We start from the raw sequence: 18,883 nt of genomic DNA, 5'->3' as shown, positions 1-18,883 counted from the left end.
TCTGATGCCAGAAGTACAAGGCTGGGATTCCTCAGTCAAATTGTGACTGAGTTAAAGAACCCTGGATTTTTTACAGTTTAGTTAATAAGGTACTGCAAGAATTAGGTTCCCCATATTTTATACACCAGACCTATTAATAGCTATGACTACAGACATTTTTGTAACAAAGTCACTGAAGTACTTGAAGTCTTTTCTTAAAAAATTCAGTTTCTTGTCTTTCTTTCAGGCCTTTCTGCATGTCATCCACTAATCCTGAAAAGAACTTAGTCCATCATAAGGGAACTAAAGGCAAAACTACAGGTAGAGGTAGCCAACCCAGTAGACAATGTTGAACAGCAGGAATGACGTGGGGAAGAAGATCCGGGAATAGGTATCTAACTCAAGAATATCTATGTGCACCCGTCCCTTTCTCCAGGCGCCACCCTTGCACTCTTCATAGCAGCAGAAGAAGCTCTGGCAGTCCTTCCCGTCCAAGCACTCGTAGACACAGGCCTCCTCAAACTCCTGCCAGTACATGGAGTTGTTTAGCGTGATGACGGTTGGAGCTGGTCCCATGTCAAGCACTGAATATTTCTGGAAGGCAGGACGGAAGAAGTTGTTAAAACTGTGTTGTCACGCTGCTTGTAACCTATGCAATAAGCGAAACCCAATATCATCCGGAGGCCACTAGTCAAAGCCCTGAGCACAAACTTCGCGCCGAGAGCTTTCCAAAACTGACTTAATTCACTCCATGTCCTGGGGCAGTTACGGCCATTGTAGCAGATGTTGACCATTCACTGAAATCGAATGAACAGCATGGATACTGAATGTTTTGTCTCTCTGCTTACAGCACCTACAGCACCAGCATTACTCGTGGGATACAAGGAGCATTCACAAAACCCCTACAATTTCAAATCTTCCTCTATTTACTGTCATGATACTCAGGAAAAAAATGTATTATGTGAGCTCTATGACACTTCTGACATCCACCTCCCTTCAGACAATTACAGCTGTAACATCTGCAGCAAAAACAACCTTATATACTATATATTAGCAAAACCAATAATTGGTATGCTTGTCGGATTGAAAGATGGACCTGAGTGGAGTCTGATTGCTCGCAGGGCTCTCAGGGCACCAAAGTACCTGCAAAATGAGATGAAGAGCTGATATATAGAGTGAGCAGCTCTGCAAAGCTGGAGGAGAAAAAAGTAAAGTAGCAGCTTCAAATCTGAAAAACCCAGGTTTTCATCTTTGATGAAGGAAGGTGGAAAAGTCAGCAGGACTATCAAAAAGTGAGAACAAGAAGGCTGTTGGAGGGGTGCCAAAACCACACAGAAAAAAACAATTTTTATAAGTTTTAAAAATGATTGTGTATATAATCTGCAGTTTTTTTAATTTACATTATTATATATTAATACACAAATATATATTATAATAAAATATGAATTAAATATATATCTAAATATATTTCTTAAGAATTTCTGAAGCATAAAAAGTACATTGTTTTGGGTGGTAACTTTCTGTTTGTGCAATAACATCGATTTTATTAAATGTAAAAATGGACTTCAGCTGCACAAGAAAAGTCATAAACTATAAAAGAAAACTGCTGTAAGCAGTGGAAGAAGTAATGGCTTGAACACAGCAATCTGTAAACTACAATTTGAAAGAATGGAAGCGTACTAAATGCCAATAACGCACATAACTTTTATGATAAGAAAAATGTACAGTGATGATCAGTCTTTTATCTGCAAAGCTGCTGCGTGTTGCACAAATACAGCCTGGACTTGGTGATTCAAGTTTTATTATGGGTCTTGCCATTGTATGGCTTTAAAAATGGACCAAGTATACAGGTAAATGCGACAGAATAATTTTAACAGTCAACAATTTTTTTATGAAGTCAGGCAGCACGTGTGCTCTCACCGATCTTTTGGTCTTGACGCAGTTTGGCTTCCGTACAGTGTAGGAGTAGTAATTGAGGGTGGCGTACTCCATCAGAGCCGCAAAGACGAACAAAAAGCATACGGTGACAAACAAGTCCATGGCCGTGACGTAGGAGACCCTGGGCAGAGAAGTCCTTGCCACCGTGCTGAGGGTGGTCATTGTCAACACCGTTGTTATCCCTGGAAGGAGAAGACAAGACAGTATGGTGCTCTCATACTGCTGCACCACCTGAACTAGTTTTTTTTTTATTTTAGCTCTTACATAGATGTTTCCACAAGTTTCTGTTTGACAGAATCTCTTCTATTCACCAGTACATAAGATCGAGAAGTCTGTATGGACTTCGTTATTAATATATCTTTAATCACAGCACTAGTAGCACAGAGAGGTATTGCGTACGTATGTTTAATCAATTTCCACTTTTCTCTTTTAATATTGAGTCAATTTCACATCAAAGCACGATGCTTTTTGAAACTTTAATTCTGAGTGTGGCAATTGCTCCAGCAAGCTCATATATGGTGCAGGGGACACTGTGTATCTGTGCTGAAAGGACTGATTTCTTGTGCGTGATCATTATTAACCAAATAACCTCTAGGGTACCAAAGTGAAGTCGATCAAGTGACGAGTTTCTATCCGTTGTCTTGGAGTTTGAGCAAAGGGTTATTAAAAGGTTTCTCATGTGCAGCCAGTTAGGTAGCCAGTGCCTTTTGGTAACACAGAGCACAGGTCTTGTTAGGAACTGGTTTTCTTCAGCAGCCAGTGAAGTGTGACATGACATGACTTCTGCCATTTATTTTTTCTTATTGTTACTATTTCATAAGTTTGTTTATTTTTAACCTTGTTGGCACAGTATTCCAGTTACCACAGTTGCATACTGTTTTTGCAGACAAAGTATATTTTTGGTTTTATCTGTCGAGAATTACTATTTTACCAATTTAAACCAATTTAATCAAGATATTCCACTTCTACAGGAGGACCCGCTCCTTTGAAACCATTACACTTCACATTAAAAGTCCATTTGGCACTGTGCTCCCTCACTGGTCATGTTACCAACGAGCAACTCCTTATCTACACTCTTCCTTTCAGTTTGGTCTCAGCTGATCAACAGAGATCTCCTTAAAGCGAATAGGAATGTGAACTTTTTTTCATTACTTCTGTACCAAAGTCATAATGACCTTTTTGTTGGCAGGCTGACTAATAGAATCCACTCACCCTTCTTCCTTCCTTCTCCAACTGAGTGCCTTTGCTTTAAAGACACTCTTAAATCTAAGGCAGAGGTGAAGGGTATTGTCTGCCATATATCGTATTTCTTATCTCAAAAATACAATACAAGACATAGTGCTGTGGGAAAGGAGATTATGAGATGTCTGAGGATTAAGGTCTTGCTAATCAGAAATACACATAATTTAAAAAAAGTCGCTTCAGTGCTGTACTGCATTTTCTGCCTGAGTAAAAATGAAGGTTGCTGTTAGTGCAATAAAATAAATCAGTCATCTCTAATTAGGCACTCACACAATAGTCAGAGGTTGAATGAGAGTTATACCAGCTCATGCATGCATGTAATACACCATTCATTCATTCATTCATTCATTCATTCATTCAACTTCAGGCTTTTCACCAGCCTCAATAATATGTAAACATGTATGCATGATTTGTTTCTTTTTGTATAATTGAAAATAACAAGGATATTTCATTTCATTAATATACTTCATGCATTTTAATATTTAAAGAATTCAAAACCCTATGCTTCAGATTTGTAAACACACAGAGATCAGATTTTGATTCTTTACTGAATGTATAAGGTAAATTAAGCAGGTAACAAAGGGTGGCGCTTTCACAGACTTTGACACCAGTTACTCCAATTTACCAGAAATTATGTTATAAATTCAACAATATCGAAGTTACATTATAACTTATATGGAAATTTTTTTCACAGCCCATAAACTCCCAAGTTCCATTATACAGCCCTAAAGCTTTAGCATTGCATAAGAAGTGATGAGCAATGGAATTTACAAAGGTCACAAAATAAACAGATAACTGAATAAATAAATATTACAGTACAAAATAGGATTAGAAGAAACAGAAGTCTGACAATTGGACTTTGAAAGAGAAGCTTTTGAAACTTTTCCTCTGCACAACAAAAAACCCTATTGTCAAAGAGAGTGGGAAGCAATGTGCTGTAGTCACGTGTGAACATTTTCTGGTCTAAGCAAGTCTCCTATCATGCTTCTTTTCTGTCTGAGAATCACACCAGGGGCCCAGTCCCGGTTAGAGGTATACCGAAGGACTAAAATCTGATGTGAAATTATTTTATACTTGAAATGTGAACTGGCTACACAAACTGGATATATTCTCTCTCTCTTTCTCTCTCTCTCACACACACACACACACACACACACACACACACACACACACACACACAAACTAAATAGGAACTCATTAAAATGGTATAAAATGAACTGAAAAAACCGTTACCTTAACTGAAAATGTTCCACAGGACTGCACATGAACAAATGAAGAGCGTGTCATTAAAAAAGGGAAAGACACATACATTAGAAGGCAAATAAAAATGGGCTTGCTGATGACCGCTGTATAACATTCATGCAAAACTAAACAATTAAGAGATGATAATAAACATTCAAAATGAAAGACAGAAATTGCAGCATGGATGATGCATTGCACAGTATCTAACAGTCATGCTCTTGAGGATCTGTCTGTAGCAACTTGTCAAAGAAAGGGTTAGGATTGAGGTACAGTAATTCCATTATATTTGGTAGGCAGTTTGGAAATTCAAAGAAAGTAAATGACAGTTCCTGACATTCTGTGGGTAATGCTCTCAAGTTAACTCTTCTGTGTAGTCATGTGTCGAAATGAAATACTGTTTGCTATTAATATTCTGAAACACAATGAAAAGTAGCTGTAATAATTATGCGACAATGGTGACAAAGGTGACCTCAGTCAGATGAAAAATAAATGTAAGCACAAAGATGAAGAAGCCTCCACAGTCCAGTAGTTTGCTATGAATCTATTATAAGAGCATACGTCTTCCAAGAATAGTACACAGCATTCTTATTCTAAACATCCAGCTCAAGAAGTGCTGTTCCAGTAAGAGATCACATCAGACAATGGTCTTCACACACTCTACTTCATATTCTTTGCTCACTTTCTGCAGCAGATTCATCCAATCTGGAACAGCTAGAGCTTCTGTTTTTATGCGCAAATGCTTTAGAGGGCCTACCTAGGGCTGTCCTGGCTGGTGTGGCATCTTTTTTGATCCAGAAAGAGACCCATGACAGGACCACGGTAAGGATGCATGGAATGTAAGTTTGAATGGTGAAATAACCCATTCTTCTGCTCAAGTCAAAGTATACCGTCATCACCACATAGTCACCTGGAGACATGGGGACAAAAGAACAGGAGACATACAAGTGTCAATGAAAATAAAAATAAAAATAAAATATGGGCTGCAGTTTATTGCAGTTAAAGAAATGCATTTTGACAGTTGTAAAACACTATTAATTTTTTGGTTGGACTGTCTCCTCTGATTCTTTGTCAGACTGAGTTGAGTGTCTCTGGATGAGAGCAGGTTTCCTTATGGAGGCTGTAGATGATGATCACTGACAAAAGCATGCTGTCTGCTCCTGCAAACCATAATCCCCTCTTATCAGTTTTTAAGCGAACAAAACATTCTTGTTTGCTTTGTGCCGTGGCAAGATGACTCTATGTCAAGTCTGGATTTTAAAATGTGTTTATTGCTGAATCCATCCTACCCCCCCCCCCCCCCCCCCCCCCAAACCAACTCTTTTATTAATTCATTTGTATTTCCCTAGAAAATATTTCATCATATATTCCCTGATGTACTGTACTGTGTTTCTATAAATTGTTCAAAAGCATAAAGAGGGCTTTCTCCAAGTTTTTTTACTCCTGTTACATGCATAATGAATGTGTTTAAATAGAAATTTTAGATTTATATTTAAAACAGACTGCACTTATGACTACAGTATAGGTTTTTACAATAAGGTACACTTAACAAAGGCTCCCAGAAGCCTTTTCTGACATGGATTAATATCTTTCCTCAATATACAGGATCATTTATGAATTTTCTTAGATAAAAAAATTGCTTTTAGGAGCTACAGAGAACAATAACATTGCAAAGAAAATCTAGGCCTATATGAATAATTAACAGGTTACAATTTTTTAAAGTCAGTTTAAGTAGTTGTTAAAGTTTTGGGTCATTAACTTTCTTTTTCAGATTTTCAGGAGTATGATGTGCAATGCTGTTAATCTGAATCAAGGTCTGGGCCTCTAGATAGCTTTTTATTCTCTAAGGTACTTTAGTATTCAGTCTTTCATTTAAGGAAACCATAAGTGTTATAGACCAAAAGATATGTTATTTTCATAAATTCTTTAGAGAAGGTAAAAATAAATTCTCCATATCTTTGGAGTACGTCCCTGAGAAATCTATTAAAACAATCCTGTGGAAGATTATCTTACTTCTGCAGTAGTTCTTGATAGTAGTAGTAATAGTTCTATTTTCAAATTTCTATATTTATTATGTGTTTATGGTAGGAATATAAACAAACTGTGCTTTCAATGAATAATGAAAGAACAGAAGCTACGGACAGATCTATGACAAAATGGTAAGCAGGCGCTGCATGGCATCCATCACCCTAAGGCAAAATCAGTTCCACTCCAAAGGAAATGCAACTAATGAGTCAAAGTAAGAGCATTATAAAAACCCTTCTCAGTTCTGCAGCACCTGTTGACATTCCTAACCAACCATTATAATTTCCCAGTATACCCGTATCTATATTGTACATATTACATATATCATTCACAGCATCCAAAACATAATTTTTCAAACATACTTGGCCAAAAAAGTGTTATCTTACATAATGGCTGTATAATGACCTGAGGGATTGACTTTTCAATATTTTTTAAGTTTAGTGGAATGTACCATTTACAATGTTATTCACATGCTTTTTAATTGAATGATACACTTTTTAAAGATATATATTTTAAATTTACCTAGCTCATGCTTTTTTCCAAGGTGACTTACAATGTTAGGACTGCACATTATGCTACTTACAATTTTTTTAGTTATTTATAAAGCAGGGCAATTTTTAATGGAGCATTTCACTACCTCGTTGAAGTGTACTGCTCAAATGTACTACAACAGGAGTAGGATTCAAACCTAGACCCTACAGCTGCAAGGAGATGCCCCTTCACATTATTACAAACACAGGATTAATTTCCCACCTTGCTTTCCAACATGAAACAATTAAATAAATTGTGTTAAATGAAGCCATTTCCTCAGTCACTATCACTCTTTGCCACTCAGTCAATATCCTTCAATGTAACACGTTTGCTATGCCGCAGACACCAAGTGCTAATGCCAAGCACACGCTGTCACACATTGGAAATGAAACCATGTTTTGCTCTGCTGCAGTTTGCAAACTTGGGAAGTCATTATGTGGACTGAGGGGCTCCTCTAGACTAGCCTCCAGCTGGTCTATCCTGCTGCCATTTGACGGTAATGCTGTAGGGCATTGCAGCTTTTTTGACGTATGTCCCGGGAAATGGATATTCCTTACCAGCAATTCTTGTACAGCTGTTTCCTCCTGTGTTTGTTGAGTCAAAAGGAGCTAACTGTAAGCAAGTGCTCTGAGTGCAAATACCCATTTTCCTTTTAAGACCAGACTTAGATGGGAAAAATTTTAATGTTTAAACTCGAGCTTCATATCCAAGACTAGGATCTGAGTTTGAAAGTTCGTTTTACGAACTCGTCTCCTTGAGGAAGATAAGAAATGAAGCGTTTGCCCTTTATGTTCAAAGGAGCTGTCATGCTGTTACATGTTTGTACTCTGTACCTGTCATTGGTGCATGCACAGAATCATATCCGCTGGTTCAGCTCTACATTCATTGCAAAAGTCCAACATGCTCTCAGATTTTCAATGTTTTTAGAGAAAGATTCAACGCTCTGAACAAGCCTTGCTGTTTCTATCAATTGAGGGGCAACATGATCTATCTTTGAAGCACAGACTGTATAGCAGGGTACACCCTGGACAGGATTCCAGCCTCTCTTAGGACAATCACCCATAATCATTCTTTCACACACACACACACACACACACACACAGAGAGAGAGAGAGAGAGGGGGGGTAATTTAGAGTAAAGAGTTCACTTGAAACACACCTTTGGATAGTAAAAGGACACTGGGTTACACAGAAGAAACCCATGATAATACTTAGGTCATATTTAAGTACAACATGCTATTTCATTGTTACTAATGCAAATTTACAGTTACAAATAACATGTTTATATACCATATTTATAAAGTACAGTATATTTATTTCTATACTATACTTTTGTACACTCAGTATCACTATTAATAGGACAACTGAAATAATAGGACTTTAGTGACTCTTTTATTACCTGATGATGTCTTCATTATGTCTGTGGTATTTCTTAAGCCCATGAAGTCAAACTGGTAAAGCCTCCATGATTTTTGGTCTGCAGCTTCCACAGAGTTCTTCCTCCATTTGTAAATCATCTCATCTTGAGGATATCCATCTGTAATCACAAAGATGTTACTCTACTGCATCTGTCCTAACGACAAATAACCAGCCCTTCTTGACCTCAGAGGTTAAAGGACATCATATCTCTTTTGCTTAAAGTGAAACAAAATGCCAATCTCAAACAGAGAGTAAAGTGGAAGGAAAAAAGAACATATGAAACATATGATTTAGTGTTATGTTTGATCCATCATTATGTTGTAATTGACCTTGGCAGGAATTTTCTCTGAGAAACTGGATAAAAAACTGAATACATTGCTTCTTTGTCTCAGCTTGTGATTTGTCAATAGGTTATCACATGTTTTTATCACTGTAGCATACTGAGATGACCTTATTTCATAATGAACCAATAAAGCTGATACGGAGCCTTCCATCTATTAATACTTATTAATGCAGTTATTTTGGACAAAGTATGAAGAAAAGTGCATCATGCAATTATGGGCTTTGTTTTGACTACCTCATTGTTTATTCTGCTAATAAGAACTGAAACTTTATTAAATTTCTGGGAAAATCCAAACATTAATCTAAATGACAGAAAAGTAAATGATTATCATTCACTCTAACCATGTGAACCAGATGTTCAGTTACTTCCAATAACACATTAAGTGGGCAGAGGACAGTTTCCTAGTTGCTATGATAATCATGCTTACATTATTTTCACATTGTTTTTGGCTATTTAAAAAAAAAAAAACAGTTTGCTAGAGCAAAACTGAAGCAATTATATAATTAATGAAGTACCATGGCAGAACTAAAATTACGACGAAGTGGCGAATAGCAAAATGATTGTTAGTGAATAATTATTATAGATCTAAGACCAAATCCACTGAGTAAAAAAATGGGCTCTTATTATTATTATTATTATTATTATTATTATTATTATTATCTCTTACTGGGCAGAGGAAAAATCCTTCACTGAACTCCTATGATTGGGCAAATACTGAAAATCCCCAGCATTCCATGACATTCTATGACATTTTGTAGCACAGTTCTTCTCTGCTTCCTGCCCTCCCCACATGCCTGTATGCCAGCCCCGTTTTTGCACCAACTGGTATTTCAAAGGTTGCTGGAATGAGAACAGCCCTGTCAATTTTTTTTTTTGTTGGCTTTGTGCTGAGCTGTAAAAGGTAGCTGAAGAGATAGCACTTTTGCTGTAATGGAAATGGGAAAGTTAAATCCCAACCCTCCTATATGCCAATAAATCATGTGGTAGGTGAGTAAAGAAGGCATTTCATTTGAGAACTGCTTGTTTAACGTCAATGACATCCACTTTGTTAGTTTTCTGAGCACCCCCTCACTTGCTTTGTGCTTCGCTCTTGCTGTACTCAGTACATTTTTGAGGACCCTGGGGCAAGGTAGGCTAAAAAGTGAGCCAATTACTCTTAATCACAAAGCAGAATCGCTATCACCATGGGAACAAGGCTACTGCCCAGTGATTTCTGGTGGTTGCAGAACAGGTAAACTGATAACAACATGCCACACTGACTTTGTGGGCAGGTTGGAAAGCAGTGGAAGAGCCTTATCACAGTAATGTACATAACTCATTGAGCATGAGCTCTTAGTGATTTTGAAAACAGCAACAAAAAAAAAAGACCTTTGGACCCCTACCCTGTATTTTTGCATCTGTGAATCATTCTCCCTCATCCTGTAATGACTTGTCATTTCACTTTTGTAATTTTTGCAGGATTTACACCCCTTGGAAATTAGCTCTAACAGCCCTGGTAAAATTACAGAGAATCATTCGTCCTCCTGTTTTTCAGAGAACTGGGTCACTGTGTCAGAACAAATGAACATGAGCAACTACTGTGGAATGGGCCGCAGGTCAGCCGGTCAGACATCTGTGCTACATGCGGAACACGTTAAGTTCTGCAAGGTCACACCTTGCTTTCTGATCGCTTACTCTCACACCTCATGACTTCTTTTGTCACTCTCAGCAAGAGGGACAATATCTAACGATGCCCACAATGTTTTATTTCACATATTCTTACATGTTTTAATCTAAACAACTTTAGGAATGCAAAAAAAAAAAAAAACACAAGTAGTAAAGGCTAAAACCTTCAAGGTAGGTTTGAGGTGTCCTGACTTTAAATAACATGCTTTTTAAAATTGAACAGATGCGTTTAAAGATGTCAGAAGCAAAATTTTGGTTTGAGAGTTGCTTTAGCAACTAAACCAAGAGCATTCAATACGCAAACATATTCAAACATATAAATTAGACAATAACAGTACAGTTGTCTAGTACATGTTACTAGTGGAAAATCTATTTTTATGATGAGATAAAATGCCCTTGACTATGGAAGGACAATAAATAAAGCACAAATATGCTCTTCCATGTGTATATGAAACAATAACAATATTGTTATGAGTGAATATGCTGCAGAATTGTAAGGTGTACATTATATTTGTAAATATTAGTACAACTAATACTCAATTAATACTCTAACAATCGAGGAACTTTTTTTTGCTGAAACAGGGATTGTATTTTTACCATGATACTTGTGCTTCTCTGGCATGTATAAAATGTAGTCCCACTACTGTCTTATACACTGAACTGGGATGAGTTTAATTCTGCCATATTGGTGCATAGTTTAAACTGAATTACCAATTAAAGATCACTGCAATTTACTGACAGGCAAATGTACTTAAATTACGACTGAATTAATGCTGCCAGGGGTTACTTAAACATGATGTGGCCTGCATTCAATATTCAAAAACAGATCTTTTTCAGCTAACCCCCAGTGCTGCAAACCAATGTAGCCATGATGATGTTTGTTGGGGAAGGATTGACTTGCTGGTATAAACACTGCCGACTGAGCCATGCTTTACTGATAGCTTTAAGGGACACGTGTGACAGAGGGCTTTGTTAAACACCAATACCGAAACCATTATCCCTCTAAGGCAATGATTGTATTACTGCAATAAATCTGCAGACAAATGTATTGCTACTAAACCTGGAACGTTCCAAAAATGGTTTCCCAACGTGTTTTTGCCGTTCACTCATTTCATTTCAAATTCTGCCTTTTTATTTTCTCCTGAGGCGCAGCAGATTTGGTTGAGGCCTGCTCTCTAGCAGGTCTGCGGTTCGAGTCCTGCTTGGGCTGCCTTGTGGTGGACTGGCATCCTGTTCTGGGTGTGTCCCCTCCCCCTCCAGCCCTGTGCCCTGTGTTGCCGGGTTAGGCTCTGGCTTGCCACAACCACGCCTGGGACAAGTGGTTTCAGACTGTGTGTATGTATGTATGTATGCATGTATGTATGTATCTCTATATTTTCTGCTGTCAATAACAACTTTGTGAGTTGTCAAAACAATGCACAGAATGGATGGAACACTTGGTGCTTTTCTGCTGACACGGAAAAAGACCAATTTTTAGTTAAATACAAGATAATTTTCTTTCCTTTCACACATACTTTAGGAAGGACTTTTATAGTGTCTTTCCCAGCAACCTGTTGCATAACAAAGCATCATAGCCAGTCATTTCTTGTAAACGATTTATAGCAGGCAGATTTACATCTCGCTCCTCAGACTGAAAAGCTGCTGTACAGACAATGCAATCTCCTCCAGTCTGAGGGAAAAGACAAAGGTGTAAATTTTCTTTCAAAAAAAAAAAAAAAACAAACTCTTTACTTCACAGATGGACATGTACTATAAATCTCTTCTTGTGGTGGCTCTGTTTTGAGCAGGGGATAGACTTGCTTGGTAAACAGACATGCTGTTTTCTTTCAGTTTTCCTTTCCAAATTGGAACGTTGATTTTCTAATGCTATTAAAAGTTTGTAAAGTACAGCAGCATGGCTAAAACCCAAATGGTACTACTTTGCACAATAAGAGAGAGGAACATCATTATTATAACAGCTGTTGAATCTGTGATTTTAAGCATCCATTTGTGTGCAGCTGTGATACACTCTGTGAGTCAGGAAATGGACCTGTCCATAAAAATGAGTGGTTATTGGGGATGTAGAAGAACAGGAGGTCAGCACCAGCCTTTTGAAATACCTCCGTTTTCCAAAAGGGAATCGGTGTATGCAAACATGGGTCATTTATCATGGCTTGCACTATGGACAAAAACCATCCAAAAGCTACACTTTTAACCTTTCTTATTTACATATAGTATACTTAAGACGTTTTTCTCTTTGACATATATATAGTTTTTCCAGTTGAATAATGATTTCTTTTTCACTGACATGATGTTCATGGTGGCTTGATATTGAATTATTTGCATGTGTGCCTGAGTAATGATATTCAGTATAATCCTGCATAGATTCAGATCATAAAAAGGATCAAAGGTGTTAATTAAAAATGTGGCAGAGTGCATTGATTGCAGTTAATACCTGAAATGAATTGTCTTTAAGATACAATGTGGTCCACTAGAAGAGAGAAAATGTGTCAATGGTGAAAGCCGAAAAGCATTGACTATGCAGGTACTGTGCTATACCGGTCCTTGAAAAGGAGAAATTTGGATGATACATGAGGAAATATGTCCAGTGAACAAAGCGAGTCAAGCATCCAGTCCTTCCTGAAGTGCACTGTAGTACACCTCCAGAGGGCCAAACCCTCATCACCAGCAGAACTCTGTTAGACTCAAGAGTAGGCAACAATACTATTTCCAACACTACCAAGGACAAGGATGCGTGAGAAAGTTCTTACATTGCACCTTGGCAATACACAAGACACAGCTAGCTCTGTTCAAGGAATATTATCATAGATGGTCTGTATTTTATATTTTATCTATTTTTGGTAAGAAACCTGTTTTTGTGAGTTATCAATAGAGTGAAACATGGCTCTTTTAAGAAAAAAAGTCACAGGAAAAATAAAAAACATGTTTTTTCTTTATTCTGCATACCTGTCTTTTTCCTTTCCTTTGATTAGTGATGAAGAGGTTTGCAGGGTTGTATTGTGAGGTAGTGGGGAATATAACTCACTTCTGTACATAACTTTTGATTCCAAAGGGTTGCCCCACTCTCAGCTCAGTAAAATATATTGGTTGTCTGCTGATAAGAAAACTGGAGACAAGACAATCCCTCACAGCACAGTGCAAGATGGATCTTCTCTCACAGGACTGTCTTACAGTATTTCTATTGTGATTCTGCGCCCTTGAAAGGTAATAGAAAAAATGGGAAATAATACCTGGAGAAATCATTGTGTTTCTAGTTTTGAAACACGTATAATGCATGGGTGCTACTAAAGCAAGCCAATGAAAAATCTTACACAGTGTATTTCACCAACAAAAGGAGTGCTGGCTTTCAAATCTTGTCCTTGCACACCCTGTACATTATGGTTTTTGTTGCAGCTGAGCTATTAATTATGCGTGACTGAGCTGTTGAATGAATGCAACACATAATCGAAATGATAGTAATGTGCATAGGGGTCAGGGTTAAAAACCAGTGAAAAAGAGAAATGTTCGAGTATGAATTAGGAGCGAATGTGCCATTACTGAACTGCATTGTCATTCTGCATCAAAACGAATGTGTACACATCCATCTACCTTCACCCAGGAACACCATACATAGATAACATTGCAAGTCTGGAAGTTAATGAGTGGCTCAAACAAAGTAAAGCATGTAAACGACTGACTGCAGGTACAGTGTGTTCCAGTGGCTATATCACCTATAAGTAGGAATGTGTTGGTTTCTGACAGGGAGAGGGGGGACGCAGGCTCATGTGCTGACACTAAACTAGCCTAATGAAGTAACACATATGTGAAAATACAGTGATGAAACTTTAAAACAAAGTCTGCAACTTACCACATATTTTAAGTGGATTATATACTATACAGAGGGAATAGGGATGCAGGGGCGTGGTGGTGCAGCAGGTTTGGCTGGGGCCTGCTGTCAGGTGGGTCTGGGGTTCGAGTCCTGCTTGGGGTGTCTTGCGGTGGACGTGCGTCCCTTCCCCCTCCAGCCTTGCGCCCTGCGCTGCTGGGTTAGGCTCCGCTTTGCTGCGACCCCACTTGGGACTAGCAGTTTCAGACAGTCTGTGTGTGTAGAAAGAGTGCGTTCCACTGGTGCATGGATGAGTGTAAGTAGTGTATCTAGCAGTGTAAGTTACCTTGGTGAATAAGGTGTGTGGGCTCGTAACACCACATAGTGTTCATTGGAAGTCACTTTGGAGAAAAGTGTCTATTAAATAAATGTAAATGTACAACTGCAGGTGAATTACAAATGCTAAGGTATTGCCATAGAGTCTGTGTTGAAATGAGCTGAGTTGCTACAATATTTAGATAACCTAACTATAAAAATATATTTAGATTTTCAATTTCTGTTCCATGTAATTGATTATAAAATGTCATCTGATTGTCCATTACCATGATACAATCAATTCAGAGATACACACACACACACACACTTTCTGAACCGCTTGTCCCATACGGGGTCACGGGGAACCGGAGCCCACCCGGCAGCACAAGGCGTAAGGCTGGAGGGGGGAGGGGACACACCCAGGACGGGACGCCAGTCCGTCGCAAGGCACCCCAAGCGGGACTCGAACCCCAGACCCACTGGAGAACATGACCTGGTCCAACCCACTGCGCCACCACGCCCCTCCAATTCAGAGATAATTAGCTGTATTTCTCCCAGAAGCAAGTCTAACTCTTTATTAATATATTAACTCCTCTATATCAATGTGAGATATTTAAAGTGTATATCGAACAAAAATTAAAATGAATGGACAGCATGCGTTGTTGGCCATGATAAAAAGATAGTGTTTTTACTTTGTTCTTAAATATAACATTGTACAGTATTCTGTACTAGACACAAGTGCAAAAAGTAACATAAAAACTGATAACACCATTAGCAAACAAGTAGAAACACACACACACACATTTTCAGAACCGCTTGTCCCTTACGGGGTCACGGAGCCTACCCGGCAACACAGGGCGTAAGGCCGGAGGGGGAAGGGGACATACCCAGGACGGGACGCCAGTCCGCCGCAAGGCACCCCAAGCGGGACTCGAACCCCAGACCCACTGGAGAGCAGGACTGTGGTCCAACCCACTGCGCCACCGCACCCCCTACAAGTAGAAACAATCTTACATTTATTTATTTGACACGTTTCTCCAAAGTGACTTCCAATGAACTCTATGTAGTGTTATCAGCCCACACACATTATTCACCGCGGTGACTTACACTGCTAGATACACTACTTACACTGGGTCACTCATCCATACATCAGTAGAACACACTCTCTCTGTCATTCACACATTGTGGGGAACCTGAACAGCATGCCTTTGGACTGTGGGAGGAAACTGAAGCACCCAGAGGAAACCCACACAGACACAGGGAGAACACACAAACTCCACACAGACTAAGTGGGGATCAGACCCATGTCCTCTTGCACCATCCAGGCACTGAGAAACTGCAGCGCTACCCACTGTGCTTCCTGTGTTAAATGTGATTACCACAATGTAGGTTTGGACAGTGTACATTTTAATAAAAGTGGTGGGCAATTTTAGACTAAAGGGATTTAGGGTTCTTTGATATAACTTCTTAACATCTTGTTAAGAGTCAACTTCAGGAACTTCAGTATTCACCCATTGATAGCATCATCAAGGCTAGATTTTGCTGAATTTTGTAAAAACAGACACATATACGTAGTATCCCATTAATGCTGACAAAATACTTCCCCAAAATAGGTAAATATGAATAAGGACAAAAGACAGAGCCAAGTGTCCACCATTATGAAGAACAGGAATGGACCTGTGTTCAAACCAAGAACTAGTTATTGGCATTTTTGGTGTGTGTATCATGATGACATAAATACAAATGAAAACCAAAACACAGATCAAGACAGACCCGGAGAAGTTAATCACTGATGGAACTTAGATGCAGTCGGATTTTTATATGCAACCTGATCAAGGAAAGGAGAAGACTGATAAGACTTGTAAAAAGTTGTTTTTTGATTCTTCCAAGAATGGTGCCTATGTGGGTTGTCAGATATTTGTGGTCAGGCCTGTTATTTATTCATTTATTTTTTCCTCTTTATGAAGGTGTTCTTTCTTTCTTTCTCACACAGCAAATGCCATTTTTGGCAGTTCTACTCAATTTGGAGAACATATTGAGCATGTAACACACACACACACACACACACGTAAGATACACCCAGCAGAAAGTTCTAATGTGCACTTAAGGCTAGTTGCCCTATGTCTTCTTTGGACTCACAGCTGGAGAAGATGAGTGGACACGAGTGCTCGTCCATGGGGAAGTTATGGAGCTGCAGCTGGCACTCAGCATTGATGGTCATCCTGCAAAGTGGAGAGGAACGGTGAGTGGCTTCCCCCCCCCATGAGGCAACGATTAAAGCCCTTCCGTCAGGTAAAACATTCCTACTGTTGATAATTGAGCAGATAGTGAAGGGAAGTGAATATAAATAGATTCCCATCTTTGGAGGCATTGAAGTTGTAATTGAAAGGCGGTATGCCCATTTTTTTCTGTGTAGAAAAGTGGATCTCAGATGATAACATTATGTAAATTCTACTTCGTAAGCATGACTTAACATCAAGTGTAACATGTAGGCTGTCTGGCCTGGTCAGGCAACCTTCCTTTGTGAGTCTAGAAAGAGTAAAGGAACCAGCTGAAACTTTGGTTCACTGGGACAAATATCAAATGGGTATCATTGCTTCTCCTTGTATAAATGCTGTTAGTGTTTGAAGGAGGGCACGGTGACACCTATCGACTGTGATTTTTCAGTTTTACAGTTGAGACAGTTTCCTCTAACCAAAGATTATTAAGAAAGGAAGGAAATGGTGCACAGGATATAGCTTTTAGCAGCTAGCAAATGTTTCACCATGTTTCACCCACTGCAACATTGCAAAACAGAAAGTTTTGTCTCCCTGTGGTTTTTACCTGTAGCAAATTTTAACCCAAGAAAAGAACCTTAAAAAGTAAACTGTTTGCTACAAACCTCTCCCTTAAGTCTAACTTTGATTTTCGGCAACCGATTCGCAAGTTATGAAACAGCGAGAGTCGATATAAACTAAGCATGTTTACAGTCTGAGTGCTTTAAAACGACATTGTGTATCAGTGTAGCGCAGCTGTGTTGACATTTCACTTCCAGTCGTTCAGGCTTGTAGTGCTTTTAGGCACACCATGCAGAGAAAGGGGAGCTGCTGTGCACCTCAGCAGTAAGACTGCAGTACCTAACTGTGACCAGTCGTGCAGAGAGAACGTTGTGAGAGGCACTGCCAGCCGAACCCACTTTCCGGGCAACATACTGTACTTGGCTTATGATCTTTCTCTGGCATGCAGCTTTCCTGGCACTTGTGTCGACTGAACATTTCTGAGTTGTGGGTTATACCGGATGATTTGTAAAGCATGTTTGCGAGATTTCATCAGTACAAAATCCATACAAAAATGCTGCATGACAGTATTGCTTATGGTACTATTCTGGCAAAATAAATACTTTGCCACAATTATTCACTGGCAATTTCTCTAATGAATGGAGTCGGACATTCCCCATCATTTTTAACAAAAGGTCTATCATCGGCATCCAAAAATCCTTCAGAAGAGCCAAGCAGTGGATGACTATCATTTTTGTTTTCAATGCTCTTTCATCCCAAGGTCTCTTCATGAAAGAGGTTTTTAAAAGTGCTACTAATCTGAAAGTAATGAGGGCTTAAAGCTATTTGCTGTACTTGGAATACGTTTTTCGTTGGAAATTTGCAAGGAGAAAAAGGAAAAAACCTAGAAAATGTAGCTGGGTGATCGTACAGTGCGTCTTCCAAAGACATCCAGCTCTCAAGAGGCTACACAAAATGGCACTCTTGTTTACCTCAGCTTTACTGACAGGCAATGGACAGAATTAAAATGGAAAGTGACATTTAAGTGTCCCCTCTCTTGAATCATCTAATATCACCAGTCTAAATTCTGTGGGGTTCATGAATATTGATTGCCAATATGGCTCCATGAGAGAGTTGCTAGCCAGGCTTTTGTCATGATTAGCCCATGCAGCACATTTGTTTCTGTCATAGCAACAGCACTCTTTCTTGTTGCCATGGAACTGCTCCATAGAGTGTTGGAGACAATGTAACAAGCTCCATATGCATAGACACCAAATATCAAAAAAAAAAACTCATTCATCACCTAGAGTATTGAAATGTGGCAGACATTCATAAATCACTATGTTTTATTTTCACTTTTATTTTCATGAGTATTTATAAAGGTGGTGTAATATCTCTTAGGTTTTCTATTGCATTAATCAATGCAATTAAATGATCAAGTGGAATCAAGTACCACTTCATTTGTACTCCAAAACTTGCAGTAGCTTTGTACATGAACTAATCATTCATGTAACAAAACTGACACAAATAATACACATACAAAAAATAAACATAGATAAACATTTTAAAATTGATGTAATAAATTGAATGAAAACATGTAAAATTGCTTTAATGGCTGGAAAGCTAA

General features: G+C 38.7%; 1 protein-coding gene across 2 annotated transcripts in view; it reads right to left on the bottom strand.

Moving 5' to 3' along the window:
• Positions 1-294: 294 nt before the first annotated feature.
• LOC108920501 (gamma-aminobutyric acid receptor subunit gamma-3-like) overlaps positions 295-18,883 on the bottom strand; it is a 58,086-nt gene continuing 39,497 nt past the window's right edge. Inside the window, exons 5-10 of one of the 2 annotated variants that reach the window (XM_018729281.1) lie at positions 16,640-16,722; positions 8,353-8,490; positions 5,156-5,308; positions 5,042-5,061; positions 1,900-2,130; positions 295-573 (exon numbers count right to left, since the gene is read on the bottom strand). In XM_018729281.1, coding sequence (XP_018584797.1) covers positions 295-573; positions 1,900-2,130; positions 5,042-5,061; positions 5,156-5,308; positions 8,353-8,490; positions 16,640-16,722 — 904 coding nt within the window. The remainder of the gene's footprint in view (positions 574-1,899; positions 2,131-5,041; positions 5,062-5,155; positions 5,309-8,352; positions 8,491-16,639; positions 16,723-18,883) is intronic. The other variant, XM_029258042.1, reaches the window with a different exon arrangement.

Source organism: Scleropages formosus, chromosome 14 (assembly GCF_900964775.1).
Source record: "Scleropages formosus chromosome 14, fSclFor1.1, whole genome shotgun sequence".
NCBI classification, from domain to species: domain Eukaryota; kingdom Metazoa; phylum Chordata; class Actinopteri; order Osteoglossiformes; family Osteoglossidae; genus Scleropages; species Scleropages formosus.
This window is presented reverse-complemented; position numbering and strand designations above follow the sequence as displayed.